This window comes from Leuciscus leuciscus, assembly GCF_965113295.1.
Source record: "Leuciscus leuciscus genome assembly, chromosome: 7".
Taxonomy (NCBI): domain Eukaryota; kingdom Metazoa; phylum Chordata; class Actinopteri; order Cypriniformes; family Leuciscidae; genus Leuciscus; species Leuciscus leuciscus.
In genome coordinates, this window is record NC_138731.1 from 20,128,439 (window position 1) to 20,149,130 (window position 20,692).

A 20,692-nucleotide genomic window follows, 5' to 3' on the forward strand; every position below is an offset into this window, starting at 1 on the left:
AATTTCAAACCATGTGTATTTTTATGATATTAGCTTTGTTTTTATTTTAAGTTTAGTAAATTTAACTACTTCTTTAAAAAGCATTATTTTGTTTTTAGATTGTAATGTTGCAATGTTAGAATGTAATGTGATTTGACCCCTTTTTTGGATAGACTGCAGATAGACAGCAAGGTTACACTATGTTTGTTTTTATAACCTTCAATATGAACATTGTTTGTAGGACAATATTGATCAGGATATTAAATATATATAAAAAAATTAAATACAGTTTTTTTGTTGTTTTTTTTAAATAGAAAAATAATAATTAAATACTCAGATTATACCATACATCGCCATTTAGCCCAAAAATGCAGATTTATTTGGCAATTGGCTATTTCCCAACCCTACCAGGCTGAAGTATTAGCTAAACTTTAGGCTAATGATCACTGTTAAATTGTTAACAATTAGCCTACATTCAGTCCTGGATTAATAATTCAGTTTGTTGCGCCCCCCCCAAATTTTTTTAGCACCAGCCGCCACTGTGTGGAAGTACTGGCGTAATCATAGTCGTAATCGTGACAATTTAAAATCCTAAATATCAAACATGTCAGGCCCTGATGTGTCAGCGAGCAGATCGGGAGGTTTAAGATTTGATCTGTAAACGCCTCCCATTACCAGATAATATGGGCCGAACATCGGAACCGACCGGTGCTCTGTACGCAAAATGTCGGGACGGGGTAAATGACAATGACTACTTCTATTATTATTATCATTATTATTATACATGCTATTACTATTTAAATACTATTTAATACTTCTAAATATTACTATTATTATTTGTCGTTGCTGTTTTTTTTTATTTTATTATTACTGTTATTATTACTGCTGTTTTATTGTTGTTTTTGTGTTCTGTTGTTGTGTTCTGTGTTTACCTTATGTATTGTATAATAAAATTTTAAAAAAAAATTTTTTTTTTTTAAAAATGACAATGACTACTTCTGTAGTCTGAGTCCGGCTTAAACCACAGTGAAAAGTAGCACATTTAAGTCATTAATTGATGGTTTAATCATATTAAAAAAAACTTGAGTGCTTATTTAAATATTTATACTTGAAGTTTTTTTGGGATCTACTAGAATAGGTTTTCATGCTTGAATGTTCAAAACACTAGGGCTGGATATTGTCACAAATTTCCTGATTCGATTCGCAAGCTTGCGTTTCAATTCGATTCCAATTCAATTCGATTTGATTTGATATCGATTAATTTTGATATGAACTAAACAGGGAGTCAGTTGATATTACATTACTATAATATTGAGAATCAGTGAGAAGTCAGTGAGGCTTATGAAGGCCCTCCTTCCGAAAAGCACAATGTGCTCTGATTGGTCGGCTGGACCAGTGTGTTGTGATTGGTCAACTGCTTCAAGCGTGTTTCTGAAATGTCACAACCCTTACCATAACTTCCAAGTTTCAACACACTACTAATGCAACTCAACTAGGCCTTGCCCCCTTTTTGTTACATATGTCTTGCGAGGGAATTATTTTAAGGAGGAATCCCGGAAGTTCCCGGAAGGAAACTAAAGACTACAATCGAGGCGTTTCAGTGAGTTCAGAAACAGTGCTTACTGATATAGCGAATAACATTCTTTGGAGTGACTTTGTTCTTTGTAACTTGGCAGACCTTTTTCATGCTCAAACAGCAACATTACACACTAAAGAAACTCTCTTTAGAGAAAGTGCTATTTCAGTTGGTTTATCAGACTACTTGAAAAGCTGATGAAGTAAGTTGTTTCGCTCACCTCCGGTACGTCCCTGGCCCACCTGTACGGCGGGGTGCAGACTGCCTTCATTGTTGAGCAAGTGAGGCAGATGGTGATAGATATTTGGCACCTGGAGGGGCTTCTTGTGAGCCAAATCCTTTAACAACTTCTGCGTCTCATCTGTAAGAAACCAGAGTATTTCAACATTATTAAAGGATGCATAAACTATGTGAATGTTCTAATCCCAAGTAAAAAGTAAAATTCAATACCCTAAAATTCATCAAAACACTCACTTATTGATCCTCAGTACTAAGCAGCAGGTAAGAGTGGTTTAAATACATAATCCAAATAGGGAAAGCAAACCACACTCAGGACACAACTGAATTATCAAGTATAAGAATGTTCCTTGGAAACATAATCAACAAGTATTTGCCCTAAATTAAAGTTTGGCTTGGGGTGTGTGTTTCTGCTGTTGTTAACATTTTATATCATCTAAGGCATTTGAGAGATGTGGCTGTAATTCTCCTGCACATATTTTATGTGCTGACTATGGGCAAAAATGTGCAAAACTGAGTTGTAATTACAGCACTCTAGTAGTATTGGTTGCTGAATTAGTCAAAATAATGAGCTTACAAGATGCTCTGTGAGTGCAACCATCAGGTTCTGGAAGTAAATATCCCATTCATTTTCTTCATATGGGAATTGATTTTGAACGTAAACTTTTAAACATTTAAAGACAGTCCTCTACACCAGTAATTCCCAAAGTGGGTGCCAACAACGGGCTAGGGGTGCCGCAGAATCTCAGCTTTTTTCCAATTTAAACAGCCTAAAATAACTATAGTACCATATAATAACTTTTTACAACATATATTTAAAAAATATATCAAAACACCAACATATGAGCATGTCCAAACGAAAATACATAAGCGAAAAAACATTGATATATTTTATTCATATTTAAAGTTTAAATCCCCCAATCCGTTCAGCTCCACCCTTTGAACTGGTGCGCGCTCAATTTTATATTTCATTCAGAGATTGACAGGATAGGGCAAAGATGGAGCGAGGAGTTGCACTATCCTCAATCTACCAATGCCCGCAACACAGTTCCATGCACAGATATTTTAGTTTCATTTTTTAAGTTATAAGGTCAGGTTTGAACAAAGCAAATGAGAAACTAAAGAAAAAAGTGTTAGGTATCAGTTAAGTTGAGTATCAATCTTTAAATGTGTTTTGTCCCAATGATTTGGTTCAAATCACTTACTGAAACAATCATTGTCATAAAATACACTTGTCCGTTAACAATGAGTTGATAGTTTGAACGATCTTGTTCACTTATTTATTTTGAAGATCTGAGGCGAACTGTTGCTTTCAGTAAGGCTATAAAATACACACAAAATGATATTCAAACTCACACAGATGCTTTTAACATTAAATAAAGCATATAAACAGTACCTGAGATTATCATACTTTCTGTTGTTGTTCCAGCCGCGACGTCGCAGAAATAGAAACCGTTTCTAAAATAGAATCTTCGAGTGTCGCCGTCGCAGCTGGATAGGACATGGTGTTAGGCCATCTGTTATGATAAATTCATGCTGCTGTTTATGCTTCAATTGTTGCGCTCAACTAGATTTTTTTTTTCTATATGCATGTAAACATGTACGTTTAGTTTAATTGGGTTGGGGAGCCGTGAAAAAAAAAGAAAGAGAAAAAAACACTACAAAGCGGTGCCATGCTTTCAAAGAGTTTGGGAACCACTGCTCTACACTCTCAAACTACTTATTTTGTGTTTATAAGCAATAAACAAAAAAATGTGTTTCTATATACACAACCAACATCTTTAAATGGATAGTTTCATATTTCTCCATTGTTTTCATTAGGTTATATTGTTTGCAAAGCCACACAGGCTTGTAGTTCTTTCCCTCATTAATTTTCCGACTTTCAAATACTACTTTTTGCTTCAATGTTCAATGTCATAATTCACCTCATAGCTGGGTTGCTTTGGTTCCTGGCTTATAAGTCTTTAACGAAGACTTTTTATAAATATCAATAGGAAAAATGAATAGGAAAAATACTTCCAGAACCAAGGACACTGAAAAAGTGGATGAGCACTTTGGAATTCTATAATAATGTGGAGATAAATGAATTCCTTGAAGGAAGCAGCTATACAAAGCATATATTTGTTCCCACTAATTTATGCGATACACATGCCAGTTTACGGCATGACAGATAATAATAGTAAGTTGATAATGACACACACACACACACACACACAACTCTTTTGTGTACTTGTTAGCATGCAGTAACCTGAGAAGTTGGCGAGAGCATCTTTGCTGCCGTTGGTCTCTGCGATGGCACGTCTGAACTGCTCGAGGATGGCGTTGAGCTCAGAGGAGCGCTGAAGGGTTCGGTGCTCTGCCACGCGCAGACGCTCCCTCAGGGCATGAAACTCCCTCTGATAGGCTACCAGCTTTTCTGCAGAGAGAGAAGGATAACGTGAGGCCAGACTGAAGCAGTGCTCAAGTCCTCACACGGGAAAGTGGGGTAAGTTGTGCCCCTTTTTTATTGAGTTATATTGTTCTCTAGGGCCAGTGTTATTTTACATTTTTGAAATAAATAATAGAAATAAGATTAAAAATACTGAAGAAAACTGAATTTAAATAGTTAAATAGAAATGTTAAAAATAATAATACAACATATAACACTATTAAAACATAACTAAAATGAAAACTGCAAATATAAAATACAAGATAATAGTATAAATAATACTAAAATAACACTGCTCCAAGCAAGGAAATATAAGAGAGGTATGATTAATGCTCTTAATTACTTAAAATAATTCACACAAAAACAAATGTGATAACTTAAAAGGTATAATTGAAAATGTGCCCATGCCCAACATTAAGGGTGAACTGTCACATCAAACAGTGAGTGGGTAAGCTGAATCATTGGAGAATATGTAAACAACTTACATTTACATAAATGAACACATATGAGAATGAGAGCGAGAGAGAGACAACACACAAACAAACAAAAAAACTAATGCCAACCCTATTCCAGCCTTATTGTGCTGCACATTATTTACACTTTCATATAGCCAAGAAAAGGCTTACTATTCAAAATGTTTGGATGTAGCACAACAATATATAATAGTGTGTGTAACAGTTGGTTGCAACAAAAAAAAAAACAGATCAACAAACATCAACATGGGATTGTCTCAAGTTTGGGCTGAATAAAAAAAAATAACCTCAGAAACGTTAAGAACTGTCCAACATCTAAAGCCAGCAAAAGCATTATTTTCAGGAAACAGACCTTTCCTGATTCCATCAGTTTCTGTGAAACATGGGTTTCCAGGAAGGCTATCTTACTGCTGCTCATCTTGAAGAAGAGCGAGAGAAGAGAGAGAGAGACAGCTTGAGGTCTGAGGCAGAGCCAGTGGGAAGTGCCCTCTGTTACAGCAGATTAGCCTTGAGTAACACCGCCTGCTTTATTTGCAGACTCAACATGCAATGACTCAGGCCTCACCCTGAAACAAGACCTTGCATTTAATGCATCTGAAACGGTCTCAGAGCTTCAGGAAGCTCAATGTTTTGGCTCTACACACAGCGTGTGGTTTGTATCTGACTGAAACAAACGGTCAAATCAACTTTGATTTTCTTCTAAGGGTCGGAAAACTCATGGTTCAGTTTTTGTGAGGATGTTCATGTCCAATTTCCGCAAGAACATCGATTATGTTTTAGAAATGTCAGACTCTCTTCATTCAGACGGGAGCCTGATTGCTTTGAACTTCTGCTATGACAGCTGGAAGAATGACTGTTTGTTTGACCTCTGCAAGTCTTTCACAGGTTTCCTCTTGATCTCGCTTTTATCCCAAGCTTCTACATTCCCAGCAAGCTCTTCATCTTACAACCGAGGGGTTTTTGCGAGGATCCAGAATCTCAGCATTTTAGTTTCCCCTTCAGCTTCAGTAGGACAGGGTTTATAATAAGGTTGTCACAGTGAGGAAATTCTCACACCGGTATATAAACTTGCAACAACACCGGTATTACAGATAACACCGGGAGGAGGGCGGAGAAGAATTGCTTTTGAATGTGCGCTAGCTTTGCTTTTGAGTTCACAATCACACTTACTCTGTGTATAGGCCTATAATTTAAAGCCATCAGGGAGCCGCTTTCTACACAGGGGTATTGAAATCGCTTTTGAATGTGGCGCTCGCTTTTCGAAATTTCTATCACGCGTAAGCTGTGTTTAGGTAGCGGGTGTTACTGACCGAACATTTCACAAGATTAGATATTTGTCAATGACGCTCAGAATCTGTTGTGCACCAAATCCTCCACAGTCAGTCATCTCTCCTCACTCTCCTCACATTATAAGAAATCTGACTCTTGCTGCGACTTATAATTGTGAATTATAATTACAACTGAATTAAATTACATTTTCTATAAAAAAGCCAAATGACAGTGTATACTAAATGACAATTTGTATACTAAATAGTAGGGCTGGGCGATATGGCTGAAAACTGTATCACGATATAAGTGTTTCACATCGGTCGATATCGATAATTATTGATATTTTTTATGACCTATTTCAAATAAGGACCAGGAGACAAATATATTACATTTAGACATTTTTTTATTTTAAACTGATTATAATCCTCCTCTGATTATAATCCCCTCAGTTATAAAGGCAGAAATGTCAACACAACCATGGAAAACGCTCAAATAATTAAAATGTAAACATAAGTCTAAAATCACAATGAACACTTTACAATTATCTCTTAACATTAAGGTGCAAAATTAAAGAATACATAAGAAATGTTTAATAAAGTGTAATAAAATAGTGCAAAGTGTTAAATATAAACAGAGAAACCAACGACGGTCTTGCATAATTTGCAGACGACACTGGTCTGACAACGGTCAGACTTATAAAATCCCCAAAACTGCCATACTGGTGAGCTGGTCTTTCCTGTTTTATCAACAATCGCTGCGGCGCTCATTTTCCACGTCGGTTCTGTTACTGAAGAATCGAACACGAGACAACGATATGGCGCAACCATACATGACCGGCTGTTAGCGTGTCACCCCCTACGTTGCTAGGTTACCAGAGAGCGAGTGCCTTTGTACATACAACCAACCTCTGGTTTCTTCCGACGAAAAAAAAAAATGATCGAACGTTTTATCAAACGCATTTTTTATTGATATTGATTACGTGTCTATCGCGATACATATCGTTATCGTTTTATCACCCAGCCCTACTAAATAGTCTAACAAAATATAGTAAACTGCTGTTTTTGACACAACCTTTTGAAAAGAACCTTTATCGGTGGTAAAATTGCTGGTTTTGGTGGAAATAATTCAACAAATGAGAGCCAGTCATACATTTAAAAAAATATACACAAATTATAAAAAGTTCCTGTGGTTAAAGAAACAGCTAAAATATATAGCTAGACAGATTCAATTTACACAAGACAAAAAAAAAAACCTGCAGGAATATGGTGGCTGGTAAACCAGTTCTGAGTAATATATCTATACAAGAAGACTGATGCATGCCTGCATCTAAAATCACAACAGCTCACTGTGCTCAATACCACATTACTGATCAAGCTGAACTGTTACTGAACTCCTCTGTGGTTTGGGCAGGCAATCAGCCAGTGCTAATGGGAAACTCTCATATTCCAAAAGATAATGACTTTAGTATGTTGAAGAGAAAAGGCACTCAATCCAACAATAACAAGGGCATCAAATTACATGTTTGTTAGCAGATCAGCAGATTTTCTTGATCTGACACCGTCGGCAAACAAAATGTAAATGTTAGGCCTGTGTTGCTGTAAAGAAAATGACATTACGCTGAGTGTGGGAAAGATGTGTTCAGGCTTCTAGGTTGTAATCTAAATTAAGACGGCACACTTTGAAGGGCTGCAGGGCTGTTATGTGTTAGTGTCACTCAGACACACGCACGCGCACATAACCACAAGTTTAATAAGGGGAATGGTGTTGCTGCAGCCCTGGGCAGAGAGCTTGTTGGGGGCTGAGTGATGTACGAGAGACAATAGATGTGTGCAGAATCAGCTGCTTCCATCCTTAAGGGCTTTACACCACACACACACACACACACACACACACACACACACAGGATGAGAAAAGTGTTTGGGCTCAAACAAAAACCTGTATACTGAACAGCTCAGTACATATTGGGCCTGCACACCTGGTCACATCATTTGTTTCTACTGATCATATAGCTATATGATTGGTTAATACAGTTGCATTTACACTTGGCTACATAAATGTGTCTCCGAAAAAACGAATACAAATCTGATCTTTTAATTCCCACACTATATGCACATTTAACAGAGTTCACGTCAATGAAAGCAACAGATGCGCTGCGTTTTATTTATCGTCAGCTAATTTCAAGATCAAAGACCTCAATAGGAGAAAGAGCTGCATCAGCTTAGTCACACTACTTTGAATTAAAATGTGTGTTGAGCATCTGCGACTTGCTTTCAGTTTCATTCCAGATGCATTTACAATTCCCAGTTTCATCTGAAGTGGTTTGAGTGATCGGATTTAAATCCGTCTCGAAAGCATTTTGGGAGGGCATTTACACCTGGTCTTTTCACGATCGGATAGCTATGCAATCAGAGAAAACGCATGAAGTGACCAGGTGTAAACAGGCCTATTAAAAGCATTGTATCTATTCATCAAACTATCCTGAAACGTACCACAGTTTCCGCAAAAATATTAAGCAGCAAAAAAATGCTTAAAAATAAATATTTCTTGAGCTGTATATTAGAATGATTTCTGAAGGATCATGTGACACTTAAGACTGGAGTAATGATGCTGAATTCAGCTTTGCCATCACAGGAATAAAGTACATTTTAAAATATAGTTATTTTAGTAGTCATTTTAAATGGTAAAAAAATATTTCCAAACATTAGTTTTTACTGTATTTTTTGTCAAATAACTGCAACCATAAGAGACTTCTTTCAATAAAATCTCAGTGACACTTTCACAATCCAGAGCTCCCTCCTCAGTACACTCAGGCCATTCACTCCGCAGAAAAACATCTCCTTTGGAAATTTTCATGAAATTGACGTCAGAACTGGAGCACTTTACTGCCTGTGTTTACATACCTACATACGCCTCTGCAGTATTTAGTAACCTCCCTGTCCTGATAAACGGCATACAGTTTCACATGATTTATAGAAGTCTTATAGTAGCAGTGAGAAAAGCATTAAAAAACCTGTTTAATTCTAATTCCCTGTTCACACAAGAACAAGCACAGCTATAATGAAGCTTGTGTAGTCGTTCAACAGTCTTAATGTATTTGTCTGTCTAGGTATATACATAAAACAAGGCATAAACAAATATAATTTAAGTATTGAATACGTCGCCTCTCACTTTCAAAGCAAACGCACTACGCCGAGGCCAACTGTAGTCTGGATAACGTGTAATGAACAACGCCAAGCTACTTCTAAGTCCAAGTCTAGGTCTGTTAGTCCAATTTCACAAAACAGACAAGTACAATTTCAGTCGGACAAAAACTTTTGCATTATTGACAAATTATTATATCAGCCCGAATTAAATCAAAATTTTAAAGTGCATGTGTTTGGTGTAGATCAGTGGTTCTCAACCTTTTTGATTGAAAGGCCCCCTTTCTCATATAGGCTAAAATATTTTTGGGTTTATTTCTGTAAATATGGAAAAGCTGCTTGTTTTCCAACTGTTTATTAACAGAAGTACAGACTAATGATATATTTAATTAACCATGTTTCATTTTGTGATTCCTGAAGTTTCAAGAACTGTATATTCTTTAATAAAATAAATTGGTTGAGGTGGGAAAAAGAAAAATATGAAATATGATTTCTACAGATCCCCTAAAGGGACATGGTGATGAAATACATATACACATATATATATGGGAGGTGAGATGATGTGTTCCCCCCAATAAACTTTTTTTCCACAACCATGTCCCTTTAGGGGCTTTTAATTAATTGAAATACTAAAGTCATCCTGCGGCCCCACTGGAAGTTTACTGAGGAAAACCCAGGCCACTAGTTGAGATTAGAACCACTTGTATAGAGTCCTTCTCAATTAGTTCTTTATGCATCACAATATCATGCAAAAATCTACAAACCAGCCATGAAGGACACTCCGCCCTTAAATCAGCATTACCCTAGTGTTTGCCTCGACCACAGATAGTCCACCTAATATCCTGACGGACTGCAGCCACTCTAAATGGATTAGCACATAAACTGTTGCACATCCCACTAATCTTGTTATCTTTTTCTCTCCCCCACAATCCCTGCCTCCTTTCTCTTTGCGTTGTTTCTCTCAGGCCTTTACCCAGATGTACATATAAGAAGTGCATGTGATGGATGGGACAGAGTGTGTGGGGAGATTCACTGCATTTCTGATGTAATACAAAAGTTCCAACCAAGTTTTTAAATCCATTTGGTGCTGGATAAAGCTTACTTTGCTAAGAAAAGAGCTGTTGATTTACATAGAGATGACAAAAAATTGACATATTGTTCAATCACGCTGTCAACCTGCCTGTCAACAGCATGTTAATGAACAGCTCTAAGGAAAATAATCTTAATCCTGCACCAAATGGGTTTTAAAATGGGGTTGTTGTTGCTTCTGTATTTCATTACACAAAAATATTTGATGTGTCTTGATGCACAATGTCATATATCATCAAAAAGCAGGCAATATAGACACATGCTCAGGTCCATTCAGATACCCATCTGTAGACATCATAGTAATCAGTGTATTTGACAACAGAAAACTGCATTTGCAACCCATTAAACTTATATAACGTGACATATGCCCGAGTGAAAGAGAATATTGAGGTGGAAATAATGTAGGGCAAGAGCTGATTTTATCCATTGGGATTTGACTGGAGCCAGAAGAGGTGAAATACTATACATGTTATGCAATGAAATAAGGCATAATGTAGTCATATAAATCACAAAATAAACCCTGTGTTTACTATAATGACTGGCTGACTGTATTAGCTCACTTACACTGCTACTTGAGACATATGGATCTTGCACAGTTATGCAGGAAATCAGCTGAATAGGACAATTGTCATTTATAGAGTTTAGCAGTTATTATAGAAAAGTAATACAAAAATTCTGCGACTGACCAATCAGAATAAAACATTTAAGACCAGCATGTAGTATTAATTAAAACAAAGTCACATTAGTCACATTAGTGAAATTTTGGTGCAATTTCACAGGCAAAAAAAAGGTCCATTGCCCATGACTGCATGAAGCTTTGCTCACACAGAACTGTCCTTCAAACCAAGCAGCTTTCTGCTGGCAACATGGCGATTTGCATTAACAACTTGAACATGGGCGAAATATGTGTGAACTTTTATATTCAATCATGGAACACTCCAGAATATATAGCGATATTTTGGCAAGCAACGGTAAACGTGACCGCAGTGTACTTTTTTGAGGGGATTATGAAAAGCTATATTTTCCACATCTATTTAAAAAAAAATTAACAATTTTATTTATTTATTTTTCATTTCAATAATTGTTTCTTCCTAGTTTTTTGCTATCCGTTATGTACAGTAGGGTTTTATATATATGTTTTATTTTGTAACCGAGCAGATCTCGCACCCCACCCCCCAATCCCCAATAACAAAGAAAATAAAGCTTTTTCTTCGCCACTTTGGCCTAAATGTCTGGCATTCTTTTACATTTTATATTTTGTTACCTAATAAGGCTTTGTTTTTAAAATAGGGACATTAGTTTGGCTGTACAGCTCAGTCACTTGCAAAACAGTATAACCAAACCCACATGAAAAAGAATCGTGATTAAATCTTGAATCATGATTTTCCTGGGGGAAAAAAACGTGATATGGTATTGACTGGAAAAACTGGAAGAGAGGGCTACTCTATAAAAACAAAGGAAATTAACATTTGTCACACCCTCCTTGGAAATTTACTTCTCTGATCACCTTCTTATTTACAGTATTTTTGCCATATCGCCCACCCCTAATTGGGAGTTGAGTGGAAAAAGACTGCATATGAGTTTGCTAAAACAATGACATTATACTAGCTATTTAACCAATAGCCAATATTATCATATTGCCAGTGTGGCCTACTGTAAGTGATGTCAGCTGATAAAGTAAATACATTTTAAACAAACATTTATATTTGGAATAACATGCACCAATCATTTCATTTTAGACCAGAAATGTGCATTAAGAAATTAAAAACGGTTAAAGTAGATTGGATGTTGCACCAGATGCCAGACTGAAAACTGATGAGAGATTAAAAACTGAAGTTTATCATTTTAAAACATGAAGCCTCTAGCTGCTTTAGACTGGAAATTAGATTTCGCTACTTTCTAATGATGATGAATACTGCACGTTAAACAGAGGAACAGGAAGTTATTTAAACAAAGTTGCAGAACCGACACAAGCACTTTTGAGAATCACTGGGACAAGGGTATACAGCAACACAAGGTTATCAGTGTGTGTGTGTGTGTGTGTGTGTGTTAGAGAGAGTGTCTTCAGAGGACAGTCACATGCTTTCAACGCATGCTTTTTAACAAGGACAGAGTGCAGAGGTCAAGACCCAAAGGGATACGCAAAGTTCACAACATGTTCCTTCTGTCGCATACACAATAAATGAGAAACAGGGAGAGAGTTGCAGCTGTTTGCAGTCAAGATCAGCTCGCCAAAAGGAAACTAACCCACCCTTTATTTCCTCTTCTTATTTACAGTAACAATTCTTAAAAAATTTAGTGATAACAGTAACAGTAATAATAATATCCTAATGGTCGTATTTATAAATATCTTTAAAATGTCTTTTTTCCAAATAAATGTTTAGCAATTTTTTTTTTTTGTACAATCACACACACACAAACGTAACGAATAATTGACGACGGGCCATTAAATTATTAGAAAAATAATGCACACCCGAGTTACACCGGTTACCACACCTCAAAAAATTGTTCAGATGATGCATTTAAAGACGTTTGTCAGGTTTTTGTCCAAATTTGACAAATTTCTTACGCATCTCATCCCAAGCCTCCGTTGCTAATTCCAAAACATCGTGTTAGAGCTAGTAATGGAGGCGTGGCGTCAGCCACTGATAGCAGTCTAGTACAGTTATATAGAGAGAGACAGATTAAGCATGTGTGAATTACCTCATTCAGTCCGTCTCTACCAGCGTCTACTAATAGCGGAACTACGTTTATCTGCACCTCGTGAGAAACGTCATGTAGCTTTTAAGTTGCTAAACTATTTTACTGATAAAATCTTCAGAGCAGCGCTGAAAATACGCAAGTGTGTGTCAATACCAGGCCCGTACTGTATGTGTGTGCGTTTGAGTGGGAGACAGAGAGAGCACGAAGAAAGATATGTGATTTACATAATAACTAATAAATGTATTATACATAATAAAATGAATTTTGTGGCCAAAAACTTGTTGTTTTTATCCTATTCTTTACTATATTTATTTGCTTGGTCAGTGTCGTTGTGGGTTTTGGTTCTTTTGCTGTTGTTGTCTATAAGGACCTTTGAAATAACTGAAATAATTTTGATATATATATATATATATATATATATATATACAGTATACACTAGCAGTAGTATAAAATATATGTATATTTAAGTTCAGTAATTTCACTTAAATGACAATTAATAGGTCATTTTCATTGCTATTTAAGTGAAATTACTGAACTTAAATATACAAGCTTGATAAAAATGATCATTCTAGAAGAAAATTTCAGATGGCACTTAGAGGCTTTTGCATCTGAACTCTTCATATATATATATATATATATATATATTTGTATACTACTGCTAGTATATATATATATATATATATATATATATATATATAGTGTTTGTGTGTGTGTTTGTGTATGTACAAAATTGCTGAACACTAATTTGAAAAAAATTTAATTATTTTAAAGACATCTATAAATAAATAACAATATACTGAACAATTATTAATTTAACGCTAGCAATTATACACAAAACTGGCCAATTAGAAGGGAAATGTACGTCAAAATAGGTGATATTTACTAAATATTTGATATTTGATAAAATAAAAATCTGATATTTTACTAAAAAATGTGTTACTCCCATCATGAAGCCAGACTGACGGCATCAGTTTTCACATTCAGAGTGAATACATGAGTTTGGCATCTCCAAATCAATTGCACTGAGATCATGTTTGAATTCATCACCACTAGGCTTGTTTAAATGAATGGAGCTAAACATAAAAAGCCTATGAATGAGGGAATAAGGAATGCAGACAGAGAAAATGTGACAGTCACTGTGTTGGTCATATGACATGTGGTGAATTGTTTTGGGAGAGAGAGAGAGAGAGTCATGAGCAAGAACAAAGGGAAAGGTAGGGGTTTGGAATGGCAGGGATACAAATGCAGTTCTCAGACCGAACAAACAATGAATGACTTCATCTTTCCTCCTCTCCTAGTTTAGCTCATGTGTCGGGAAAGCAAGCAAGCAATGGCATTCATTAATTGCAGGACATAGCCTACAGAATGATGGAAATCCTCAGTCTTTTCTAATAAGTTGTGACACAAGAGAGTCACAGCACCTAAAAACATTTCTGCGCAAGCCACAGGCAAAGGATGTGTAAAACTTATGAGAACAGGGGTATGTAGAAAAATCGGTAAGATGTGTAACAAAAAAATAAGACAGATCATAAAAATGTGATATTGTTTTTCATGCTCTGCCCTGAAGAAGCTTCATAACAGATATTCCACAAGACAAAATATCATCTGAAATCATAAAATTTTCATTCCATTATACGGTTTAAAAGTTTACATACCCTTGGTTCTTGATATTATGTGTTGTCTCCTTGAATGGTAATCTTACAAAACCACAAAATAAAATCAGAGTTGGTCTAAAACATATGGAACCACATCGCATTTGTAGTGTAAACTACAACACTAAAACACTTATGCATCCTTGTGTCCCAGAAGACCGCCACATACATACATACACACACACACACACACACACACACACACACACACACCGTATATGCAACTTTCTGTAACATGTCATGTTACATGTCAAACAGTTGGTGCACTGCTCACACAAAAAATAGAGGGCAGTACATGTACAGTACAGAGTACATGGGCGTAGAATGGGCTACATGATGTTTACCATATATAATTCGGTAACACTTTACAATTGTTAGATACAAATAGGGCTGGGTATCGTTCAAAAAATGTCGATACCAATTCCGATACCGATACCTTGATTTCGATACCGGTTCCTGAACGATACTTTTTTCGATACCAATTTTATGAAATCCATTTTAACAATATTACATAACACATTACCTCAGAAAAACTTTGGTTTTATTTTTTTCAGTTTGACTCATGCTCCTTAGCCAGTGCACAAAGGAACAACATTTTTTTTATAAAGAGCTCATGCTCACCAAAGCTGAATTTGTTTGATCAAAATTACAGTAGAACTTGTAACATTGTGAAATAGTATTACAATTTAAAATCTTATTTGAATATATTTCAGAATGTAATTTATTCCTGTTATGTCAAAGCAGAATTTTCAAAATCATTACTTCAGTGTCAAATGATCCTTCAGAAATATGAAAACAGTTTGCTGCTTAATATTTTGGAAACTATGATACATTTTTTTCATGATTCTTTGATGAATACAAATTTCAAAAGAACAGCATTTATTTGAAACAGAAATATTTTGTAACATTACACATGTTTTAAGGTCATTTTTGATCACTTTAATGCATCCTTACTGGAAACAAATTCTGACTAACCAACACATTTTTGAACGGCAGTGTACATTCAGTAGGTCATTATTGCAATATAAACACAGTCAGAGTGATCAACAAGGTATCTCTTCATTTACCAGTCGAAGACGCAGCAACTTTCTGCTCTTATGTTTACTCCGTGCACTGTCAAGGGCTTCATATCTGTCGTGGTACCGGTCTTTGCAGCAATTATTTTACCGCAAATACTGCATCGCGCGCTGTTGGCATCGAGCCTGGAGAAATGTAGCCACACTTTTGATCGACTTTTCCACATCTTTAGGGTATTGTGTGTGTGTGTGCTCGCGTCTCATATGAGTATGTGCGTGGACAGTTTGTGCGTGTGAGTATGTGCGCGGAGAGTTCCGCGCGTCTCGTGTGTGTAGAGTTTGCGTGTATGTGCGTGAGCGACTTTAGGTGTGTCGTTGTGCATTTCATATGTATTTGTTTGAGCACTGACGTTGACGAGTTAACCCCTTAGGTATCGAAATCTGGTATCGAAAAACAAGTCATTTTTCGATACTCGATAGTATCGAGGCAATTCGGTCGGTACCTAAAAAGTATCGAACTCGGTACCCAGCCCTAGATACAAATTTTTGTAGACAAACTTTAAGTTGTCTTGAAAAAGCCTAACCTGAAAGTTTGAAGTAGTTTTAAAAGCTTGAAGTTTGACGTAGCCTACACAAAAAACTATTTGAAATATGTAAACAATATTGTACAATATAGAACACTAGGCTATGTGCAGTATAAAGTACAGAACATCTGCATTTCTTTCTTTCTTTCTGTTTTATTGCTTTAAACATAAATAGCATATTAAGCCAATTAAGCAAAAACCTGTCAAAAAACAAAACTGGTATAACGCCTGGCATTCTGTCCCCCTCACTTTTGAAATGATGGCTACGCCCCTGGCGACGTATTTTTGTTGGCCAAAACCTGGAAATTAGTTGGCATTTTATCACTTGCGGTTCCATTCTCCTGAAGTCAATGGGTTTTTTGTATGGTTGTAGGTTAAATGCTTGAAACAGCTACAGTCTGTGGCATACTTATAAGGAAAACAAACTTCCAAGGTAAATGTTTTTAAACAAAGACTGAAAGAGTTGTTGGAAGCTTAGTGATGTGACACTGAAGTCATGCAACCGTGGTGTAAAGTCACAGACCTTATTTTCTGCAATAATCCAAACGCCAATCAAAAATTCCTATTGGGTTTTTGATGAGGGAACCAGGGTGATGCTAACTTTTGGGCTGGCCTACAAAAATACCAATACCACTCTATTAGAACCAAATTAAAATAACTACCTATAAACTATATGTCTTGTGGAATAATTGTAAATATCGGTTTTGTCAAATAACTTTATCAGGGCAGAACTAAAAAAAATTTGATAATTCATCATATCAAAAAAAGATGCACATCTTGTAGATTCTGCAAGCGGTATGAGCAGAATTCTGTATTTATATAAGCAAAAACCACCATAAAATAAACAGATCAATGATGAAATATGAGAGAGTGGAAAATCCTCAAATAGCTGTAGGCTAAATCTGATGAGTAATCACATTAAAACACACACACCGATGCAGTGTACATCTGTAAAACACCTAGTCAGACCCACTGCACAAACAAACATCTACAAAAAAAATGATAGCACTGTTATTATGTTCTCTGTAGCATGTTTGACTAACGTGAGCACAGTAGGAAAAAAATCCAATCCCATTCCTCCAGAGGGAAAGAGATTAAGGGGGAATGAGAGTCAGAGAGAAAGCGATCTAAAACCATGAAAAAAAATCGCATAAACATTACTGCATTAAATACTGGTTCACTTGAGGTGTGGTAATCTGGTGCCGTGAAAATGGAGCCATCAATAAGGGACATTTAGAAACACTAGCTAAAGAACATTTACATTGAAACACTCAAAGTTAATGCAAAATTAAAAAATGTTTCAGATTCAGCCTATCGTGTTCATTTTTGTTGGGCGTATGCAGTTCAATAATAGTTTTAGTTTCATGGCTTATAAAGAATATTAGGTTTGTGTGTAGCATTTCTAACATTGTTAGACATTACAGAGAATTATTAAACCATGATAATGAGCATTTAAAATATAAATTAAGTACTCATGCAAATGCATAAAGCTTGCCACAGCGCAACGGCAAAAGTAATGATTCTAAATGTGACAAAAAAAAAAAAAAGACTGTCTAAACACTTTAATATTTATTAATAAACTAGTGTTTTCCAAGTCAATGTCAGAGGCAAAGATGAAGTTGATGACGCTGACTCATCTCCACAGAATAGTAGATGATGAATGCATGCTAAGTTAGACGTCGCTGTACTGTACTTCTTTAGCTTCCACACTCCACACAAACACTTTGTGTCTGATAAGAACGTACATTTATCTCAGTTAACATTAATGTTAGAGCGAGCGGCCATGTAAAGTGGCTAACGTTAAGCTAATACTAATTAGGGTTGCACGGTATATCAGTGTTGGGAAAATATCTGTATAGATTTTATTTACGATAAATAACGATATCATGATTTTGCTTATTTCGGTACATGATACGCTGCTGTTCTGAACGCTAGGTGGCATTGTACTACCCACACTAATGCAAAACTGGCAAATGTGACACTGAGGAACAAAATGGACAAAGCTGGTGAATCTCACTCAACGCGACCAAAATTTCCTGATTGTCATTATGACAGCTTTTTTATTTATGGAATAGCTAATTACTTAAAAAGGAAAAACTGTGATGGTACCAGTTTGCAGTATACAATCTAAACAACATGATATAAAGTTACCACATTTGTATTGACATTTATCAAGTATATTAACCTAGTAAAGTTGGCATTGACTATAAATTGCAAAATAAATTTTTACACGTGTATGAATATGAAGAAAACAAATGGCACCTGCAGAATGAACGTTCCTTAAGTATTTTAATACAATGTTCCTATAATAGAACCAAATGTTCCAGTATTTTCCGGTTCTCAATTACCAACCCTACAGAGAAAGAATGTAGCACACATTATTTTATACCTACACACCACCTGACATTGAGTGAGTGAGTGTGTGAGTGTGAGTGTGAGTGTGAGTGTGACAGAGAGGTAACAAAGAGAGGCAAATAACACCTTCCAGAAATGACATCACAGAAGCTCAAGTGACAGCTATCGAGAACTGCTGCCGTTGGCACCGGAAAAATGGGGCGCATGAGATGGTGAAACTGAAAAATGTCAAGGGCTGGAAATGTTCAAGGACTCGGCTCAACAACAATGGTTGAGTTCTCCAGCCTAATATGGAGGAAGACTGGCGGAGGATGCCACAGTGATAAGAGTATAATGGTGACTCAATGAGGACTTGTCTGAAACGCTGATAGCAGAATGATCTGGAATGATCTTGGAGCCAGAGGAGGGAATTATGCAACTAGCATCACTCTGAACAAGACAATGGTTATTAATGAGAACATTCTGGTTCCTTACATGCTGAAAAGTCTCAGAGTTCATTATCTTTCTATTGTAAAACTCTTTTTCTCTCTCAGAAGCGTGCTTAACACGGCCCCCTCGCTCTCCTCTCGACAGGGCACGCGTGGGTTGAGCTCCTCCCGAAGCTAAACAATCCAGCCCAAACAGAAGCACAAGCATTAAGTGTATGTGATGAGCGTTGAGTCTTCTCTGGGAGCTCCATTAGAAAACTGCGCCCTCCCTCGCTGCTCCTCTTAGGCTTATCAAGCCTTCCCCGGCCCGCTATTTTTGGCCCATTGTGCTTTCCACACACCCTGAGGATGCAAAGCCTCTGTGGGCTCAGCGGAGGAGAAGAAAAGAAAATAGGATGTATAAGCCAATGGTGCAATTTTAACCTCTGGTACTAAAACAGGAGAGCAAGTGGAATGATGTAAGGTGCCATCTAATTACTAATTTGATTTAGCTGTCATTTTTATCCAAAGTAACTTCCAGCGAGCATATTAAAGGGCCCCCTGGAGTTAAGTGCTTTGATCAAAGGTATAATGAAGAGTCACAGATCAACACTTATGGGCTCTGAAGATATAACCTTTCAGTTAAGAGGCCAGATCTTTCACCGTGCCACAGTAAACTACAGAAGCCTTAGCCGTTAATTAAAAATCTTGTTAATCAAAACAAAAATACAGTAAAAACAGTAACATTGTTAAATATTACCTTTTTTTTTTAACGCAATTTATTCCTGTGATGGCAAAGCTGAATTTTCATTCACTAATCCAGTCTTCAGTGCCACATGATCCTTCAGAAATCATTGTAATATGCTGTTTTGATGCTCAAGAAATACTTCTTATTAATTATCAATGTTGAAAACAGTTGCTTAATATTTTTATGGAAACCGTAATAGGCCTACTTTTTCCAGGATTCTTTGATGAATAGAAAGTAATTTTTAATTCAATTTCAATTTAAATCATTCTTGCTGAATACAACTATTAATTTCTTTTAAAAACAAAATCTTACAGAGCCCATATGTTTGAACCATAGTGTGCATTGTTTTAACGTTACATAAAAATGAACAAAATACTTTAAAATAATGTAAGTAAATATAACTTGTTGCTGTGGTAAATAAAGTGTTATTAAAACCATACAGCAATGACCGTTAAGTTGATTAAAGGACACAATCCCCTCCCCTTTCTGATTAATTTGAACAAGCTTGTCATGACTCATGACACAATACATATGTGATTCAATAAACCATGATGCATCACAAGATCATATTCATAACTGACTCAGCAGTCAGCACAGCTTATTTTACTTTCCATTTCATGTAGCATTCACTGAAGTGAACAAATCAACTACTCTGACAAGTATATACTATGAGAATGAGCACTGCATACCAGTAAGACACCCACAACAACTGCAAATATATTGAAGTTCTAATCAGGTTGAACTTTAAACCTTAAAGGGAAATAACAGTGCAATAAGACTGAAATAACAAGATTGTAAATGTGTTGGCCCATACAAACAGCGAACAACACTCGATATCATGTAGAGCGAGCCTGACTGAGAAAAGGCAACATAGCAGCAAGTCAATAAGAGAATTATTCAGACCCGAGTGGCATCGAGCTATGCCATAATGAGTCACTACATACAGTGACATCAATGCCCTCCACGAACTTCCGAGGTGTGTACATATGTGGGAGGGTTTCATGTCAATGAATTCTTTGACCTTTCTCTCTCAAAG

General features: G+C 36.3%; 1 protein-coding gene and 1 long non-coding RNA gene across 2 annotated transcripts in view; one reads left to right on the top strand and one right to left on the bottom strand.

Moving 5' to 3' along the window:
• Nucleotides 1-20,692, bottom strand: part of mgat4a (alpha-1,3-mannosyl-glycoprotein 4-beta-N-acetylglucosaminyltransferase A) — a 57,439-nt gene that overhangs the window by 32,371 nt on the left and 4,376 nt on the right. Inside the window, exons 3-4 of the mRNA XM_082175825.1 lie at nucleotides 4,041-4,208; nucleotides 1,776-1,916 (exon numbers count right to left, since the gene is read on the bottom strand). Of these exons, the coding sequence (XP_082031951.1) occupies nucleotides 1,776-1,916; nucleotides 4,041-4,208 (309 nt within the window). The remainder of the gene's footprint in view (nucleotides 1-1,775; nucleotides 1,917-4,040; nucleotides 4,209-20,692) is intronic.
• LOC309503194 lies at nucleotides 14,874-18,046 on the top strand. The gene is made up of 2 exons (XR_014207552.1): nucleotides 14,874-14,940; nucleotides 16,115-18,046. It is a non-coding gene; the product is annotated as an uncharacterized lncRNA (long non-coding RNA).